The sequence below is a fragment of the Argopecten irradians genome, chromosome 3 (assembly GCF_041381155.1).
Source record: "Argopecten irradians isolate NY chromosome 3, Ai_NY, whole genome shotgun sequence".
Classification (NCBI taxonomy): domain Eukaryota; kingdom Metazoa; phylum Mollusca; class Bivalvia; order Pectinida; family Pectinidae; genus Argopecten; species Argopecten irradians.
In genome coordinates, this window is record NC_091136.1 from 39,824,752 (window position 1) to 39,845,605 (window position 20,854).

The window sequence follows — 20,854 nt, forward strand, 5'->3', positions numbered from 1 at the left end:
TCAATATTATCACTGACAGAGCTAATTCAAGGCTAAATATTATCACTGACTGAGCTAACTAAAGGCTAAATATTATCATTGACTGAGCTATAAACTCAAGGCTAAATACTATCACTTACTGAACTAACTGACTCAAGACTCAATATTATCACTGACTAGGCTAACTCAAGGCTCAATTTTATCTCTGTCTGAGCTAACTCAAGGCTTCAATATTATCACTGACTGAGCTTACTCAAGGCTCAATATCATCACTGACTGAGCTAACACAAGGCTGAATATTATTACTGACTGAGCTAGCTAACTCAAGGCTCAATATTATCACTGACTAGGCTAACTCAAGACTCAATATTATCACTGACTAGGCTAACTCAAGACTCAATATTATCACTGACTGAGCTAACTCAAGACTTCAGTATTATCACTGACTGAGCTAACTCAAGACTCAATATGATCACTGACTGAGCTAACACAAGGCTCAATATTATTATTGACTGAGCTAATTCAAGGTTTCAGTATTATCACTGACTGAGCTAACTCAAAGACTCAATATGATCACTGACTGAGCTAACACAAGACTCAGTATTATCGCTGACTGAGCTAACACTCAGAATACCCTTGTCTACACACACAAGACTATCTATCTGTCAAAGCCTAATTACTTGGAGTAGATTGAGCGTTTAAATGACTACCAAAGCAGACTTCATGGTGTGACACTCACCTTTTACCACGACACATGACCATTGCCTCGGAGATTGGGATTTGTAATAGCCCATTAGCATTACTCAAATACTTTGACACTCTATTCAGTATTTCCTGAGAATCTACAAAATAACAAATCCTAAGTCAAACATAAATAAAACAAAAGGAAAAATTGGCTCATAAATCCATGTATTTTGCAGACCTGATGTACATTTTATGCACAATGTAATATTTCACAATGCAAGTATTATCTAATAATCTAGGATAGTCTCATTCTATTGTTACTGGTATAAGTAGGAAGTATTGATGAAAACAATAATTTATCAAGATATATACCAATTATTAAGCTACTAATCTTTTCATTCTACATTTGATTGAAAAGTCATAACTTATGTATCACTTTATGGTTTCTTTGGTTTGATTTGTTTAATGTCTTATCAGCTGCCAGGATCATTAAAGGATGTGCCAGGAAAAGGTGGTGGGGACAGTTGGAGTCCACAGTGAAAAAAATATTCGACCAGGTGACCATGTTACGGTCATCTGACTACCTTGGCAATAGCAAAATTAATTATATATGGTGTCACTTTGTCAGGACCATGTCAGGATCATTTTCAATTTCTTTCAACAAATTTTATTTCAAACAAGAGGCCCAAGGGCCTTAACATATAGGAAATTAATTAAATATAGTGTCATGGTAGCCATCTTCGATTTGTGATCAACCAGAGATGTAACAATACTTTGTCGGGACCATGTCAGGATCATTTCATGCAAGTTTCAGCCAAATCGCACCGGTAGAACTTGAGAAGAAGTTCAAAATGTGTTTTCAAGATGGCGGCTGTGGCGGCCATCTTGGATTTTCGGATCGACCCGAAAAATAACAACACTTTGTCAGGACCATGTCAGGATCATTTCATGCAAGTTTCAGCCAAATCGCAACGGTAGAACTTGAGAAGTTCAAAATGTGTTTTCAAGATGGCGGCTGTGGCGGCCATCTTGGGTTTCGGATCAACCTAAAAAATAACAACACTTTGTCAGGACCATGTCAGGATCATTTCATGCAAGTTTCAGTCAAATCGCACCGGTAGAACTTGAGAAGAAGTTCAAAATGTGTTTTCAAGATGGCGGCTTTGGCGGCCATCTTGGATTTCGGATCGACCCGAAAAATTATAAACAACACTTTGTCGGGACCATGTCAGGATCATTTCATGCAAGTTTCAGTCAAATCGCACCGGTAGAACTTGAGAAGAAGTTCAAAATGTGTTTTCAAGATGGCGGCTGTGGCGGCCATCTTGGATTATGGATCGACCCGAAAAATAACAACACTTTGTCGGGACCATGTCAGGATCATTTCATGCAAGTTTCAGCCAAATCGCACCGGTAGAACTTGAGAAGAAGTTCAAAATGTGTTTTCAAGATGGCGGCTGTGGTGGCCATCTTGGATTTCGCATCAACCCGAAAAATAACAACACTTTGTTAGGACCATATCAGGATCATTTCATGCAAGCTTCAGCCAAATCACAACGGTAGAACTTGAGAAGAAGTTCAAAATGTGTTTTCAAGATGGCGGCTGTGGCGGCCATCTTGGGTTTCGGATCAACCTAAAAAATAACAACACTTTGTCAGGACCATGTCAGGATCATTTCATGCAAGTTTCAGTCAAATCGCACCGGTAGAACTTGAGAAGAAGTTCAAAATGTGTTTTCAAGATGGCGGCTTTGGCGGCCATCTTGGATTTCGGATCGACCCAAAAAATAACAACACTTTGTTGGGACCATGTCAGGATCATTTCATGCAAGTTTCAGTCAAATCGCACCGGTAGAACTTGAGAAGAAGTTCAAAATGTGTTTTCAAGATGGCGGCTGTGGCGGCCATCTTGGATTATGGATCGACCCGAAAAATAACAACACTTTGTCGGGACCATGTCAGGATCATTTCATGCAAGTTTCAGTCAAATCGCACCGGTAGAACTTGAGAAGAAGTTCAAAATGTGTTTTCAAGATGGCGGCTGTGGCGGCCATCTTGGATTTCGCATCAACCCGAAAAATAACAACACTTTGTCAGGACCATATCAGGATCATTTCATGCAAGCTTCAGCCAAATCACAACGGTAGAACTTGAGAAGAAGTTCAAAATGTGTTTTCAAGATGGCGGCTGTGGCGGCCATCTTGGGTTTCGGATCAACCTAAAAAATAACAACACTTTGTCAGGACCATGTCAGGATCATTTCATGCAAGTTTCAGTCAAATCGCACCGGTAGAACTTGAGAAGAAGTTCAAAATGTGTTTTCAAGATGGCGGCTGTGGCGGCCATCTTGGATTATGGATCGACCCGAAAAATAACAACACTTTGTCGGGACCATGTCAGGATCATTTCATGCAAGTTTCAGCCAAATCGCACCAGTAGAACTTGAGAAGAAGTTCAAAATGTGTTTTCAAGATGGCGGCTGTGGCGGCCATCTTGGATTTCGGATCGACCCGAAAAATAACAACACTTTGTCGGGACCATGTCAGGATCATTTCATGCAAGTTTCAGCCAAATCGCACCGGTAGAACTTGAGAAGAAGTTCAAAATGTGTTTTCAACATGGCGGCTGTGGCGGCCATCTTGGATTTCGGATCGACCCGAAAAATAACAACACTTTGTCGGGACCATGTCAGGATCATTTCATGCAAGTTTCAGTCAAATCGCACCGGTAGAACTTGAGAAGAAGTTCAAAATGTGTTTTCAAGATGGCGGCTGTGGCGGCCATCTTGGATTTCGGATCGACCCGAAAAATAACAACACTTTGTCGGGACCATGTCAGGATCATTTCATGCAAGTTTCAGCCAAATCGCACCGGTAGAACTTGAGAAGAAGTTCAAAATGTGTTTTCAAGATGGCGGCTGTGGCGGCCATCTTGGATTTCGGATCGAACCGAAAAATAACAACACTTTGTCGGGACCATGTCAGGATCATTTCATGCAAGTTTCAGCCAAATCGCACCGGTAGAACTTGAGAAGAAGTTCAAAATGTGTTTTCAAGATGGCGGCTGTGGCGGCCATCTTGGATTTCGGATCGACCCGAAAAATAACAACACTTTGTCGGGACCATGTCAGGATCATTTCATGCAAGTTTCAGTCAAATCGCACCGGTAGAACTTGAGAAGAAGTTCAAAATGTGTTTTCAAGATGGCGGCTGTGGCGGCCATCTTGGATTTCGGATCGACCCGAAATATAACAACACTTTGTCGGGACCATGTCAGGATCATTTCATGCAAGTTTCAGCCAAATCGCACCAGTAGAACTTGCGAAGAAGTTCAAAATGTGTTTTCAAGATGGCGGCTTTGGCGGCCATGTTGGATTTCGGATCGACCCGAAAAATAACAACACTTTGTCGGGACCATGTCAGGATCATTTCATGCAAGTTTCAGCCAAATCGCACCGGTAGAACTTGAGAAGAAGTTCAAAATGTGAAAAGTTAACGCACGGCGGACGGCGCACGGCGGACGGCGCACGGCGCACGGCGGACGGCGGACGACGACGGACGAAACATGATGACTATAGGTCATCCTGACCCTTCGGGACAGTTGGAGTCCACAGTGAAAAAAATATTCAACCAGGTGACCATGTTACGTACTATTACAGGACACCATATGGTAACAGGGGAAAACAGAGGGTTTCCATCTACATTGTAGTTAAAGGTTATAAATTACTTTTGTTGTTCAACTAGCTTAGATATCTCTGTGGTTTCTTACCTAGCTTAGATATCTCAGTGGTTTCTTACCAAGCGTAGATATCTCTGGTTTCTTACATAGCTTAGATGTCTCTGTGGTTTCTTACCTACCTTAGTATCTCTGGTTTCTTACCTAGCTTAGATATCTCTGGTTTCTTACCTAGCTTAGATATATCTGTGGTTTCTTACCTAGCTTAGATATCTCTGGTTTCTTACCTAGCTTAGATATCTCTGGTTTCTTACCTAGCTTAGATATCTCTGTGGTTTCTTACCTACCTTAGTATCTCTGGTTTCTTACCTAGCTTAGATATCTCTGGTTTCTTACCTAACATAGATATCTCTGGTTTCTTACCTAGCTTAGATATCTCTGGTTTCTTACCTAGCATAGATATCTCTGGTTTCTTACCTAGCTTAGATATCTCTGGTTTCATACCTAGCTTAGATATCTCTGGTTTCTTTCCTATCATATATATCTCTGGTTTCTTACCTAGCTTAGATATCTCTTGTTTCTTTCCTATCATATATATCTCTGGTTTCTTACCTAGCTTAGATATCTCTGGTCTCTTACCTAACTTAGATATCCCTGGTTTCTTACCTAGCTTAGATATCTCTGGTTTCTTACCCAGCTTAGATATCTCTGGTTTCTTACCTAGCTTAGATATCTCTTGATTCTTTCCTATCATATATATCTCTGGTTTCTTACCTAGCTTAGATATCTCTGGTTTCTTACCTAGCTTAGATATCTCTGGTTTCTTTCCTATCATATATATCTCTGGTTTCTTACCTAGCTTAGATATCTTTTGTTTCTTTCCTGTCATAGATATCTGTGGTTTCTTACCTAGTTTAGATATCTCTGGTTTCTCAAATGTGTCCTTCCATAGAGAATCCAGGAACAGAGAACTGTACATGTTATCCAAGGCTCCCAGGTGTTTCCCTATACAACTTGCACCTGTAACGATAAAATAACATACAAAAATATTTTTATTTGATGCTTAATCATCAAGACATTGCTATACCAGATACACATTACATTGTTTTCTCCTTTAGTAACATACTATATATATCAACATTAAATAGTTGTCTCCCCTTAAATACCAAAAACACAATAAATTTACTGTACCTTCACTTACAATAACAACACAAGATTCTCCTATGAGAAATAAAGCTATCACAGGCTTCTGTCTATGTTAATAGAAATAATCCAATACAATTTGGTTACTTCCCCTGGTGAAATAATGCAGACAATCAAATAGATATCATACACTGAAATCTCCATAATAAGCCTGATTTGAAAATAGGCCGCTCTTGAAAGTAAGCCTTAGATTTTTTACAGTCAACTGTATCTTGAAAACATGCCGGTTTTGAAAATAGGCCGCACTTAATTAGTAAGTCTTGATTACTTCCAAGAAAATTACCTTAAACATCTAATACCTTACTTTATTATATGCATAAATACGTATACATGCATATTTGTATTAACAAGATCTAATTGTGACGGGTGCTGTCACATAAAGTTCCCGCAATCTCCACAGAGCCTCACTTGACAAGAGTGACCTCTCCTGAATGATGACGTGACATTGTTTTACCGGTAAACAAATTATTTTGCAGAAGAAAAACGGTTTTTGAAAAGTCACATCATTTAAATCTGATATATTAGGAACAGCAATGTCTATAATTGTATATGATTTGTGTTCTTAACCATGTTCCTTTTTGTTCAATTTTGACCAATTGCATGACGTGGCGGCCATCTTGGTTCTTGGACTGCGAAAGTTGCACATCTACAGGTCACCGAAAATGACCTCAAAATAGTTTAATGTCACTAGTAACAATATGATCTAGAACTTAACAAGAGGCCCATGGGCCTTAACGGTCACCTGAGTTCAGATACAGAATGAAACAAAGACATGCATATAAACACTATATATTGACCCATCAGGCCCTTGAAGTCAGTCAGTGATTTTATAAATTTGACTTTTTAATCTATGAAGATTATTTGGTTCCATCAAATCTGTGAATTTAGAAGAAAGATTTTTGAAATGTTATCCATTTTGACCCCTTTTGGTCCCACCCCTCTGGCCCCTGGGGGCTGGGCAGGACCAATATGGATATGATGTTAAAATGCTATCTCAGGCTAATAATTCTAACCCAGATTGACTTATTTCCTATGAAAACTAAGCAAATAATGGTCCTAAATGTGTTTTTCCTATATAAATTATAGTAAATTTGACCCCCTCCCCAGGGGAAAATCGGAGATCCCAGGGCCATGAAATTCACAATTTTTTGTAAAGGGCCTTAAGTCCTTCCAATCTATCAAGAGTATCTGGTTCCATCAAATCTGTGAATTCAAAAAGAAGATTTTTGAAATTACCATTTTGACCCCTTTTGACTCCGCCCCTCTGGCCCCTGAGGGTCGGCCATGACCAATATGGATATGATGTTAAAATGCTATTTCAGGCTAATAATTCTAACCCAGTTTGACTAATTTCCTATGAAAAAAAGGCAAATAATGTTCATAAATGTGTTTTTTCTAAATAAACTAAAGTAAACTTAACCCCCTCCCCAGGGGAAAACATGAGACCCCAGGGTTATCAAATTCACAATTTTTGTAAAGGACTGTAAGATCTTTCCATCTATGTAGAGTATTTGATTCTACCAGTTCCAGTATTTCAGAAGAAGATTTTTGAAGTATTAGCCTATTTGACCCGTTTTGGCCCCGCCCCTAAGGTCTCTGGGGATCAGTCATGAAAAATTTGTTAATAAGATTCAATGGCCATCACATAGGGATAATTGGGACGACATTTGACTAATTTCCTATTATAATGACTAAATAATGCTCAAAAATGTGTTTTCTCTATATAAACTATAGTTAACTTAACCCCCTCCCCAGGGGGAAACGTGAGACCCCCGGGGTCATATAATTCACAATTTTCATAAAACACCTTAGACCTGTCCATCTATGAAAAGTATTTGATTCTACCTACCATTTCCAGTATTTAAGAAGATTTTTAAAGTTTTAGCCTATTTGCCCCTTTTGGCCCCGCCCCTCTGCCCGAGGGTGTTGACCAGGACCAATATAGATATGATATTTATAGGCTATTAATTCCAAACAAGTTTGACTCATTTCTTATGAAAATTGAGCAAAAAATGCTCATAAATGTGTTTTCCCTATATAAACTATAGTAAACTTGACCCCTTCCCCAGGGGGAAACTTGAGACCCCAGGGTCATATAATTCACAATTTTGGTAAAGGACCTCAAGACCTTTACCTCTATGAAGAGTATGTGATTCTACCATTTCCAGAATTTCAGAAGAAATTTTTTGAAGTTATAGCCTATTTGACCAATTTTGACCAGTCATGGAAAATTGGTTAAAAGGATTCAATGGCCATCTCATACTGATAATTCTGACAATATTTGACTCATTTCCTATTACAAATGATCAAATAATACTTAAAAATGTGTTTTCCCTATATAAACTACAGTAAACTTAACCCCCTCCCCAGGGGGAAACCTGAGACCTCAGGGTCATATAATTCACAATTTTTGTAAAGGACCTTAGGACCTTTCTATCGATGAAGAGTATTTCATTCCATCACATCTGTGAGTGGAGAAGAAGATTTTTGAAATTTTAGTCAATTTTACCCCTTTTGGCCCCTCCCATAGCTCCCTGGGGGGGGGGGACCATATGATTCACAATTTTGATTGGCCTTGTGCCTTAGAAGGTTTGTGCAAAATTTCATCGAAATTGCTTCAGCAATTTTGGAGAAGAAGTCGAAAATGTAAATTGTTTACGGATATACGACGGACGACGACGGACAAAAGGCGATTAGAAAAGGTCACTTCGTCTCAGGTGACCTAAAAATACAATGAATATGAATTTGGACCTAAAATGGATCCCTTGCTGATCAGTGAATAATAACTCTTACTGGTTTTAGAAAATTTGAAACAGTCACAAAATTTGTTTTCTTACTCATAATTTTTTTATTTTTCACTTCAAAAATTTAGAATCTGATTTAAACTACATATTGAAACAGATTCCAGACAAATCGGAACAGTAGTTAAATATCTATAAGCGGTTCAATTTTGAACAATGAAAGGCTGTGGCGGCCATCTTGGATGCTGGTCGGAAAAAATGACACCGGTTGACACATCTGCAGGTCACCAAATATGACCTCGCAAAATTTCATGGTGATTCGACTTATAGTTTTTGAGAAAATGGTCAGACAAAGTCGCGGTGGAAAAGAAGAACCAGAAGAAAAAGAAGAAGAAACGGAGCAAACACACTAAGTTCCCCACTATGTTTGGAGAACTTAATTATCATAAATAATCTATGTACTTTTTATATATTTATTTTCTTTTGGTGTGAATATTCCATTTGAACACTGATGACAAGTGTCAAATGCAAGTCAGTCTGGTAAGTAAGCCTATCATACCTTACAGGATAAATGACTTCAAAGATAAGACAGACTTAAAAATAAGCCGGTCCTGAAAATAAGCCTGGAATTTAAGAATATAAGCTGTGGCTTATTATCGAGATTTTAGGGTTTATCAAACATTACATATCCCTACTTTACTTACCAAATGGTATGACTAGAAAGCGCACATAGTTCTGCCAGTCATGAGGTTTGGCCGAGAACTGTTCTACATATGGTCGTAGTACTGAGTTGATATAACCATCTCCCCCAGCGATGCCGACCTTCACCGGATGTGGACTTTTGGAGTTACTGTTACAACTGTAAAGGGAGATAACTCAGATTCACAAATCAAATGTATAATGAATATAGAAATTTAACAACTCTTTTATCCTATACTGTCCTTGTTTGTCTTAAAACACAAATGCTTAGATTTTCCCAAAACAACACAATGCAAATGCCTACAATTTTTAACATACTGGGGGGTACATTACAATATCTGTTTGACAACTACAGTTTTTGTATCAGTATTAATGTAAGCACAATTTAAACAGTTGAATCAGGCTAACCTGAACCTTTATGTAGTCTTATTGTTAAAATGTAATTTTTTTGGTTTCTGCAAAACATTAATAAATCCAGAAACTTAACAACTAAACAATGGTTATGGCAGTGTCACTGAAAAACATACTTACAATTTTTGTATTTTCGTTACAAGAAAACTCATGGCTGCCTTCACATCAGCATCCCCACACGTACAGATCACCTTGAGCTGCTTCTCCTGAAGTTTCTGGACCATCAACTGTACCAAGAATTATGATCATGTAGTCACTGGATAGAAACACAGTCAATAGTTACTAAACATGCACTAAATAACGAAATAGTCGTGTTACTGGTGTAAGTTTGTCAGCACTCAATCAGGGAAAATAGTCTGTTAAAATCAATTGATTAACCATACAGTTAAATATTAATTTTTCAAAAACAGGACAATTTGACAAATTAGACGGAGTCCCCCAAATGTATGTGGCATGATGCACAGGGATCTTAGTATTAGGTACAGTTTATAAACAGGGCCCAGTTTTGTGAACATTCCTTAAATTTAAGGAATCCCTTTACTTAAAATCCTCCATAGGAAAGCATTACAGATTTCAAGGAAGGCTCCATAACTTTAAGATTTTTTCCTTAAATTTTGTAATGCTTTCCCATGGGGGAATTTAAGTCGAGGAATGTTCATGAAATTGGGCCCAGTATATTTGGATTCATATTCAGATGTTTTATGGGTCTAAATAAAAACAGTCCTACTATACATGCTGAATAATAGGAGAAGGATGGAAAGCTCACCAAGACGAAAAATCTTGTTTTCATTCAGGGTATATCAGATTGTAAAAAATACATAGGGTATATTAATGAAACATAAAGGGTATAGTAATGGTATAATAAGTGTATTAATTGTATATTGAGGGTGTAAATTGAAGGTAAATATCAATGGTAGACAGAGTAAATATTAATGGTAAATTGAAGATATATTAGTGGTAAATTGAGGGTATATTAATGGTACATTGAGGGTATATTAATGGTATATTGAGAATATATTAATGGTACATTGAGGGTATATTAATGGTATATTGAGGGTATATTAATGGTACATTGAGGGTATATTAATGGTATATTGAGGGTATATTAATGGTACATTGAGGGTATATTAATGGTACATTGAGGGTATATTAATGGTACATTGAGGATATATTAATGGTACATTGAGGGTATATTAATGGTACATTGAGGGTATATTAATGGTATATTGAGGATATATTAATGGTACATTGAGGGTATATTAATGGTACATTGAGGATATATTAATGATAAATTGAGGGTATATTAATGGTACATTGAGGATATATTAATGATAAATTGAGGGTATATTAATGGTACATTGAGGGTATATTAATGATAAATTGAGGGTATATTAATGGTACATTGAGGGTATATTAATGGTACATTGAGGGTATATTAATGGTACATTGAGGGTATATTAATGGTACATTGAGGGTATATTAATGGTACATTGAGGGTATATTAATGGTATATTGAGGGTATATTAATGGTACATTGAGGGTATATTAATGGTACATTGAGGGTATATTAATGGTATATTGAGGATATATTAATGGTACATTGAGGATATATTAATGATAAATTGAGAATATATTAATGGTACATTGAGGGTATATTAATGGTACATTGAGGGTATATTAATGGTACATTGAGGGTATATTAATGATAAATTGAGAATATATTAATGGTACATTGAGGGTATATTAATGGTACATTGAGGGTATATTAATGATAAATTGAGGGTATATTAATGGTATATTGAGGGTATATTAATGGTACATTGAGGATATATTAATGATAAATTGAGGGTATATTAATGGTACATTGAGGATATATTAATGATAAATTGAGGGTATATTAATGGTACATTGAGGATATATTAATGGTACATTGAGGGTATATTAATGGTATATTGAGGATATATTAATGGTACATTGAGGATATATTAATGGTACATTGAGGGTATATTAATGGTACATTGAGGGTATATTAATGGTACATTGAGGGTATATTAATGGTATATTGAGGGTATATTAATGGTACATTGAGGGTATATTAATGGTATATTGAGGGTTTATCTTAATTAAGGGTATATAAAGATAATTGAGGATATATTAATGGTAAATTGAGGGCATATTAATGAAGGATTTATTAATTGTACATGGAGGTATAATAAAAGTACATTGAGAATATATTAATGGTACATTGAGGGTATATTAATGGTATATTGAGGGTATATTAATGGTACATTGAGGGTATATTAATGGTATATTGAGAATATATTAATGGTACATTGAGGGTATATTAATGGTACATTGAGGGTATATTAATGGTATATTGAGAATATATTAATGGTACATTGAGGGTATATTAATGGTATATTGAGGGTATATTAATGGTACATTGAGGATATATTAATGGTACATTGAGGGTATATTAATGGTATATTGAGAATATATTAATGGTACATTGAGGGTATATTAATGGTACATTGAGGGTATATTAATGGTATATTGAGAATATATTAATGGTACATTGAGGATATATTAATGATAAATTGAGGGTATATTAATGGTACATTGAGGATATATTAATGATAAATTGAGGGTATATTAATGGTACATTGAGGGTATATTAATGGTACATTGAGGATATATTAATGGTACATTGAGGGTATATTAATGGTACATTGAGGGTATATTAATGGTACATTGAGGGTATATTAATGGTACATTGAGGATATATTAATGGTAAATTGAGGGTATATTAATGGTACATTGAGGGTATATTAATGGTACATTGAGGGTATATTAATGGTACATTGAGGGTATATTAATGGTACATTGAGGATATATCAAAGGTAAATTGAGGGTATATTAATGGTACATTAAGGGTTTATCTTAATTAAGGGTATATAAAGATAATTGAGGATATTATTAATGGTAAATTGAGGGCATATTAATTGTAAATTGCGTATATATTAACGGTACATTGATGGTATATTAATGATAAATTGAGGGTATATTAATGGTACATTGAGGGTATATTAATGGTATATTGAGGGTTTATCTTAATTAAGGGTATATAAAGATAATTGAAGATATATCAATGGTAAATTGAGGGCATATTAATGAAGGATTTATTAATTGTACATGGAGGTATAATAAAAGTACATTGAGGGTATATTAATGGTAAATTGAGGATAATTAATGGTACAGTCAAACCTCGATGTATCGAAGTTCAAGGGACCGTCAGAAAAACTTCGAAACATCGAGACTTCGAATTATTTGCGGTTGAAATTAGACCAATTTTTTTTACCCCATGACCAACTGTGGTAGTTGTGTAGTTACATGTTGTCTCCGTTCCGTAAACTTTATAATTATTGTGTTTACCACAAGCAAAACAAAATAAAAACGAAGTATGCAATTAATCACATGTATTGCTATCGTTAGCAATACATACGTATATTATAAACAAGACTTACGTGAACTAGGCCTAGGCCTAACCCATGTACAAGTGTTCGTTTGGTGACTTTTAAGCGATGGTTAATATTACGGAATGAATATAAAAACGAAGACAAGTTGTAAAAACATAAACTAAACAGGAGGAACCGAAAGCGCTACAACACCTTCAAAATACTTGCTCCAGTATTTATGCCAAAGTTGTGCAATGTAACAGTTTTGAGTATGAGTTACTAATAATGTCGCTCGCTATTTACCGTTCCATAAATTCTACAAACCGCTACCAATGGCGGCGGCGAACATCGAAAACGACTGACTGTATCTTTGCCGTACTAATGATTTACTAACGCAGCTTGTAAAAACAAAGCACCGGGTATCGGCCTGATTAGTGATATTAAATATCTTTATGATATCAAGCAAGCAACACAAGCTGTCATAATCCCTATTGTCCGGGAAAGGGCCGTCGTGAGACAGTTAGGTGTGACAGCATGCCTCGGGGTATCGGCGAACACCTGATCTGTACAGGTAAATTTTTATTCGAATCATCGAGTGTCAGTTACCTATGATTCTATAACAAATGGTCCATGATGAAAGTTCGATACATCAAGAACTTCGATTCATAAAACTTCGATTCATACATGGGTTAGTTAGTAATGTTATATAGTGAAGAAATTCGGGACCAGACAAAAAGTTTGATACAGCGAGAAATTTGATTCATCGAAGTTCGAATCATCGAGGTTTGACTGTACATTGAGGGAAAATATTATTTAAGGGTATATCAATGGTACATTGAGGGTATATTAATGGTAAATTGAGGGTATATTAATTAAGGGTAAATATTATTGGGCATTTTGAGGGTTTATATTTATTATACAATGAGGATGTATAATGGTACATTGAGGGTATATATTAATTATACAATGAGGATGTATAATGGTACATTGAGGGTATATATTAATTATACAGTGAGGATGTATAATGATACATTGAGGGTATACCAACCTGTCCTTGCCACTCGACTGTATTGACGAGAACAACATTCTCTGGAAGAAGATCATCTGAACCTCCTAGAACAGCACTTAACTGATCCAACAAGGCCTTTCTGGGCTGAAACAGAAAACCATATAGATATATAGTCAGTAGCTTATAACCAATATCGTCATGCTGTGGTATTAATATAGACAGAGGATAACTGGCATAGAAGACATATGAGTTTAATTCTGCCAGGTTCATATGCATGATTCAATGAGATATTTGTGTGGCTCATTGCGCTTACTAGTTGTTCACACATTGTTTTATGTTTTTAACCATTTTCAAAACGACATTGTTGGTAATAAACCTTGTAACAAATTTCTATGACGATTAGGTAAATCAATGTTCGTCAACTTTACAACAATTGCTGAAAATATACCACAGAAATGCCTCATTGAATTACACTGAACCTGTTGCTATAACTACTTACCAAGCTGCAAAACAAAAACATGCAAAATGCAAAACTAAAAACAAAAGCTTTGTTCTGTTAAGCCTAGATTAAGTTGTACTATATGTAGTAACATGTATATGTATCAAAGCCTGGTGGGTTTTTTTTACCTGCAAACATCAAAACATCAGCCTAATTATTTTGATGAAGGTCTGTGTATATTTGAATGGTAAGGTAGCGAGTTTTGTATACTCAAAATTACACCAAAACGAAGAACATAAGGAGGAAACAATATCTATATTTTAACTATGCATCAATTATTCTAATATCATAATAATAAATTACAAAACACATCAATAATCTTTATACACATATTTCATCAACTTTAAGAAAAATATGTTAAATTCATGAAACAAATTGCTCAACCTCATTATCTTGCTTTTAGCAGCGTTTAAACAAAATTAATTTTCAAGATCGATCATCCAAGAATTTTTGCAACTCTATAGTTGGAATGTAATGTTACAGAAATCCTCAATAGGGTGTAAGATAATGAGGTTCAACTATAATACATTTTTATCAGTGTCTAGGTTAAAAGTTGATTTTATCACATTTACTTTCACTGTAGGAATTAGAACACCATTGTATTAATAAAAGATGAAAAAATGGGAAAATATGAAACAATGAATAAAGCTGATATTATGTTACAGAAGCAATGTTCAATCTAGGACTAAATATAAGAATTCAATCAGTTTTGATAAAATGTTAATTGAAAGCTATATAACTCAAAACATATTATACTGTACTAATTGCCCAGAATTAATTTTAACACTTCATTAATTAAGTCACTAAATAGTTGTTACAAAATATTTGAATGTACATGTGTATACAATTGATTTACAAGTCTGTATATAGAAGTGTATATATTCTATATGATGTGACACAATTCCTATCAACACATTTTTGCAATATATTTTGACAATATCTATATAAATACATTCAACTCGACAGAAAGCCGAATCCAAATGCTTGATTCACTTTCTTAGATATAATGATATTCACAGGAAAAAAATATTAATGAATCATACAGTAGAGTACCGGATTCTAATACTAATTAAATCAAAGTTTCAAAATACTCTGTAAATTATTGAAAGTCAAAATATGACTGATTTTAAGTCAATAACTCTAGAATCAATGACCACTCATGGATCATTAAATACAAAAGATCACTGAACTATGCAATCTAAATAACTTTTCTGAGGTTTACACAATGACAAGAATCAAAATGCTTTTATTTTACTGCATAAAATCTGGACATTAATTTGAAAACTTAAAAAAAAATAAAAGGTATTTTATGGAACTTGCAGCATCAAAATTGTATAACTCCACACAGATGAGACTCCACTACACTACAACACCTGATGTTTTATTTCATAGATGTTCTACCCTTTTATAACATAAGGGAGATCATTCATTTATTTTCAAAGTGGTTTCACAGATTAAAGAAAATTCATTGAAGTCAATGTAAGGATTAATATATTAGAATTAAATGACATTTATGTAATGACAGAATATCTTGGGATAGGTAAGGCACCTTCATGATTTTATATGGAAAAGATTGAGTGAAATATGTACATGTAAATACTAAATTGAATGAATTGAATTCACGCAGAAACTGATATTATCTTTTTAATTGTGTCTCATAGTAGTACAAAATTCAGGTCTAAACATCATCTTATGTTGTACAGATTGAGTGTATTTACTTATTATCATCGAATTTGAAGTTAAAAATTAATTATATCTCATGCAGAACTATCAGGAGATGTCAAATTGTGGATCTGTATTGAAGTTGGAGCCACAAATGCAATAAAACAGACAATGGTTAGTATATGGGAAATGTGATCTTCATACCTGACATGCATACCACTCCTTATATATTGGGTATGTAGGTCATTCCTTCATACATGCATCATAACATCAGACGATAATTCAATAACAACAGATGATTGAGGAATAAAAAGATCAGGACAACTGATGTTTTTATCATAGAGTTATAATGTTCATTAGGAGTAACATACATACATGTATTCAATTTGAAGTGAAAAAAAAACATCCAATCAGAAAACCTTTCTCTCAATTACTCATAGAACAAATTCTACATAAGACTAACAACCAATCAAAAAAAACCTTACTTTCAGTTTTTCACAGAAATATTTCATATTTAAAATAAAACATATATATCAAAACGCTTTTTATTACTTTCAATCTTCACATATTGAATTTCACAAATAAGGGAAAACAACCTATTTAAAAGCATAAACCTACAACTTTCAGGTTTTTATAACATCAAGCTTACTACAATGGCACACTTTGTGTTTAGTTGGTGTTCCGTGATAAACAAACACACAGAGGTCATCAGCAAACGATAGTGGCATTGAGTATGGTATAACTATACAAAGATAATGTAAGTTAAGTCTTAGCAGGTAAATATCTGGTCTAATATCATAATCTACCTAATATCAGAAATGACAAAGGGTCTTAGAACACCATTTTCTCCTCGATCACTACTACATAATACATTCCTAGAAAGTTGTGTATAGTACTATAGAATGTGTAGAATCCTGGCATTATAACTACCACAGTCATACAGAGTTTGGTCCATAGCGAACTTTCTTTGGAGAAAACTGAACACTACAAGCAAGGACTATGGATAAGAGCGATAGAATTTATGGCCACTCGTGAAAGCACTTTCTGTTGCATGAAATTCTAAACTATAGCACTCCCAAGAAGAGTTGTTTTAGAAGGAGATCATAACGCAGTTAGAATCAATATGAAATGTGTATAGGTGGTTGATGGAAGGCTTCAACAAAATTAAAGCAAAAACAAAATAAATGAAATTTAAAGGTTAATAAATGCTTTTCTGCTCCTCATAAAACGTGATGGCATTTATCTGAGGCATAAGAACATGTGAACTAAAACTGTAATATAGCACACATAGAACTTATAAAATTATTAAGATAAAATATGGATTCTGAATCATCAAGGCGATCTTAAAATTCATAGGTGTTGAAACCCTTTAATTTACTTATCAAACTTCATGAAGTCCCCCCCCCCCAAGAGAAGAAATAAAGGTCAAAAGTGGTGGTGGTCTTATTACATGTATTTATCACATAATCCTCTTGATATCAAGTGACTTTGCCTGTGTAATATTTTGTCACTAGTATAATATGACCTGGAGCGTTTTTCCTTGGTTGGAAATTTATAGTGACGTCATGACAGAAACAATACAATGACGAGACAAAATGGCGACCATGTCGCTGGATTTTTGCAATACCTTTTGATGTGAAATTCTTCGAAATGAAAGTTGTTGTAGTTATGTGATGAAAAATTATCTTAAATTTACGTTCATTTCATATGAGATTTTATGAAACTTGCCTCGAAGTTTTAATTTTTGCTCCCCAACGCATGCAAAAATAAAAACTTCTAAGACTCATTTTATTAAATCTCATATGAAATGAACCCTCATTTAAGATCTTATATATATGGTGTTTACATTGAAGGTGATACACAAATAAATACATGTACTTGGAACAGATAAAAATTCTTTTTAAAATATTCTTGTTTAATGTTACCCTTATAATTGTTCTGTTGGCCTAGATTCAGTTAAGATTGATCAAATGATTAATAGTTATGAAATATAAAGCATTAAGATATCTATGGTTCTACAAGAGTCACAAGCACTGCTTTCTCTCAGCAAATCCTCTCAAAATATATAATCAAAATTACATTAAATTGAACAAGAGATCCTTTGGGCCTGTATCACTGATCTAGATGTCTTAATGAATTTAAACTGGACCAATTAAGATTATCTCATCGTAAGTAACTTAGTAAAGTAAGTTAGGTCTATGACAAATAACTGAAACTTTACCTAAAATTGCAAAATTCTATCTGGTATCGAATGTCCTGTAGGCTTAAATACAAACGTCTATCTATTACTGTAAACTGGCAGAGAACAAACAATAAGAGCATGGTTTGAAGCTTTACCTGTTACACAATGTACTGTACAAAATAATCGGGTTGGATTTTAATATCTATATATATAACCAAGATTGCCTTTAAAACTGGTTAACACTAAAAAAAGTTCAAACCTATTTGGTTCATATCTATAGTTATCGTCAGTCTTTACCAAGACTCTTGGGGCTTAGAAACACAAAGATGAAGGTTAATCAAATTGTTAAAGTAGGAAGCTACTTAATATTTTCATGAATCAAAAGTGCAGCAATCACCTTGGCATTAACCTTAACACCCTAAAAATAATTGATATTTAATTGACCTAATTATGTATTAAGTTTGATTAAGGTCTGTCAAAGAATCCCACTATACATTTATGACTGATAAAACCACAATTTGATGAACAAAGTAAATCATGTACCCCCCCATCTTTTCCCACCTATCTTCTTGATTAATTTAACCAAAAAATGTCTTTCCATTTTACAGATTCTTATTAGATACATGATTTGGGAAAAAAAAGTAAAAACAGAATAATTCCACTTCAATCAGGAAATCTTGCATTCCAAACCAGGTGAAATCAAGCTGAAAAACATGCTTGGTGTATATATATACGATTGTGAAGTATATGGGTTAGTATCCATCACTCCCGCGTGTGTCTCTGACATTTCAAAGTGCACACATGAAAAACAAACCCGAAATCTAAATCTAAAATACATGTATAGTTCTATCATTCTTTTAAAGGAGAAACAAAACCACCAAAGATGAAAAAAAATAAGAGAGAAAAAAATAAGTTTTTAAAAAAAAAACCAAGAGAAGACTGAAGAAAACAGTGCAGTGAAAGCTAGCTGAGTGAAAGGCATGAGAAAACAATGGGTAAATGTATGCTGGCAAGGTTTCGACAGCCTAATGGTATGAATATGCAAATGAGTCTGGTCAGTCCAATACCACACTGTGTTAAATGGTTACTGACCGAACCCTCAACCACTCCAGTACTATTCCGGCGAACTAGTTGTTTCACATCCTTCTTCACTTGTTTTTCTCGGTATGAGCGGCTCCGCATGCGGGACATCTTGGGTTTCAGTTTTGGAGATTTGGGCTTGCTGTGCGATTCGACCTGGTCCGCATCAGTATCGCGGTCCTATATACACCCAAACAGATGAGCTTGTGATCACAGTTAACTCACCTAATTAGCTAATACAGTAATTAGTTGGCATGGGCTAGCTGTTATATTGTTTTATAACAAATATGATGCATAAAACAGACCTCAATGAAATATACTCTGATAATGTATGCAGCAATTCCACCCCGCCCACACACCAAGCAAAGGAACAAAATCTTAAACAAAATGCATCAACACAAACAGGTGCTTGAATTGGTTAAGCAGGTACTTAAATATATCCTAACAGTAATATTTCATATGTATATGGTTGGAAATAAACCCAAGAAGACTTTTGTGGTAAACAGACTAAAACATAAATTTATTAATGGATATATATATATATATCTAAATACCGGATACTATGGAAATGTTTCATGTTATCCAACATGTGAATAATTTTTGTATATTGCTTCATTTATCAATATTTATTTCAAATCATGTATTTATTCCTTTTCATTTATCCTTTTTATTTTTTTGGGGAGTTGGGATGCAATTCCAAAAACATTTTAGAAATAATATTGCACTACCTAATGTGGTTTAAAGAAACAATGTTTGACATCTTCTTTTAAAATATAAACTTTATTTATTTTACATCGATTGACAAATCTTGAAAGAATTGTTACAGAAAAAGATATATGAACCAACCAAAATTTGAAAAATTCTTCAGAACCTTTCAAAATTATTTCACCCTAAATTTATCATTATGTAGATTTGAAAAAATAAAAGATTTTCTTAATTCAATTTCCATCAAATTACATTCATATACATATATAACCAAGTCTTTCCAACCATCTGAGCTTGATTTAGCCGAATCTGACCGTTCATCTGTTGTTTTGTAGGTATTTGGAAGGCAATTTATTTATAAGTAAAACTTGATGACCTGTAAATCCATGCAGACATTTGTTGGTGCCTGAGAGGTGGAGATATAACTACAAAAGGTAGGAACAAAAGGACATTGTGGCCATACGTTACCTCACATGCCGTCGCCTTCTCTTGGCTTCCCTGAATCGAGGGCTGTATGACGCATTCCTAAATCAATTAATATGGGCCATAGATTTAGAGGTTTATAAACTAACATCCGATCTCCCGTAATTCTTAACAGATCTAATGCACCCAGTTCAAAATCAAATGTGCTGAATAACAGAATCTGTGTTGAATCTCAAAACTTATTATCCACAATAAAACCTTATACTAAAATTAATAAAGCTGATCTGAAAAGCGTTACCAACAAAACACGCTATTACATAAACATTGATTCTACCTACAAGTTAGCTGCTTTGGTTAAAAAAAAAAACATACTTCTTCCTAGGTGACATTTACTCAAGAACAACATGCAAAATATCATATTTTGATATAGTTATGTAACTGTTTTTA

The 20,854-nt window shown here is 34.5% G+C and overlaps 1 protein-coding gene across 7 annotated transcripts in view; it reads right to left on the minus strand.

The window, feature by feature from the left end:
- Positions 1-20,854, minus strand: part of LOC138318556 (phosphofurin acidic cluster sorting protein 2-like) — a 375,127-nt gene that overhangs the window by 319,838 nt on the left and 34,435 nt on the right. For 3 of the 7 annotated variants that reach the window (XR_011207887.1, XM_069261015.1, XM_069261013.1), the window contains 7 exons: positions 20,453-20,509; positions 19,292-19,459; positions 13,896-14,000; positions 9,513-9,619; positions 8,987-9,141; positions 5,248-5,358; positions 719-821 (listed from right to left, as the gene is read on the minus strand). Coding sequence is in view for 6 of the 7 variants with exons in the window: in XM_069261015.1 (XP_069117116.1) it covers positions 719-821; positions 5,248-5,358; positions 8,987-9,141; positions 9,513-9,619; positions 13,896-14,000; positions 19,292-19,459; positions 20,453-20,509 (806 nt within the window). In the remaining variant the exon portion in view is untranslated. The remainder of the gene's footprint in view (positions 1-718; positions 822-5,247; positions 5,359-8,986; positions 9,142-9,512; positions 9,620-13,895; positions 14,001-19,291; positions 19,460-20,452; positions 20,510-20,854) is intronic. The other 4 variants (XM_069261019.1, XM_069261016.1, XM_069261014.1 and 1 more) reach the window with 3 other exon arrangements.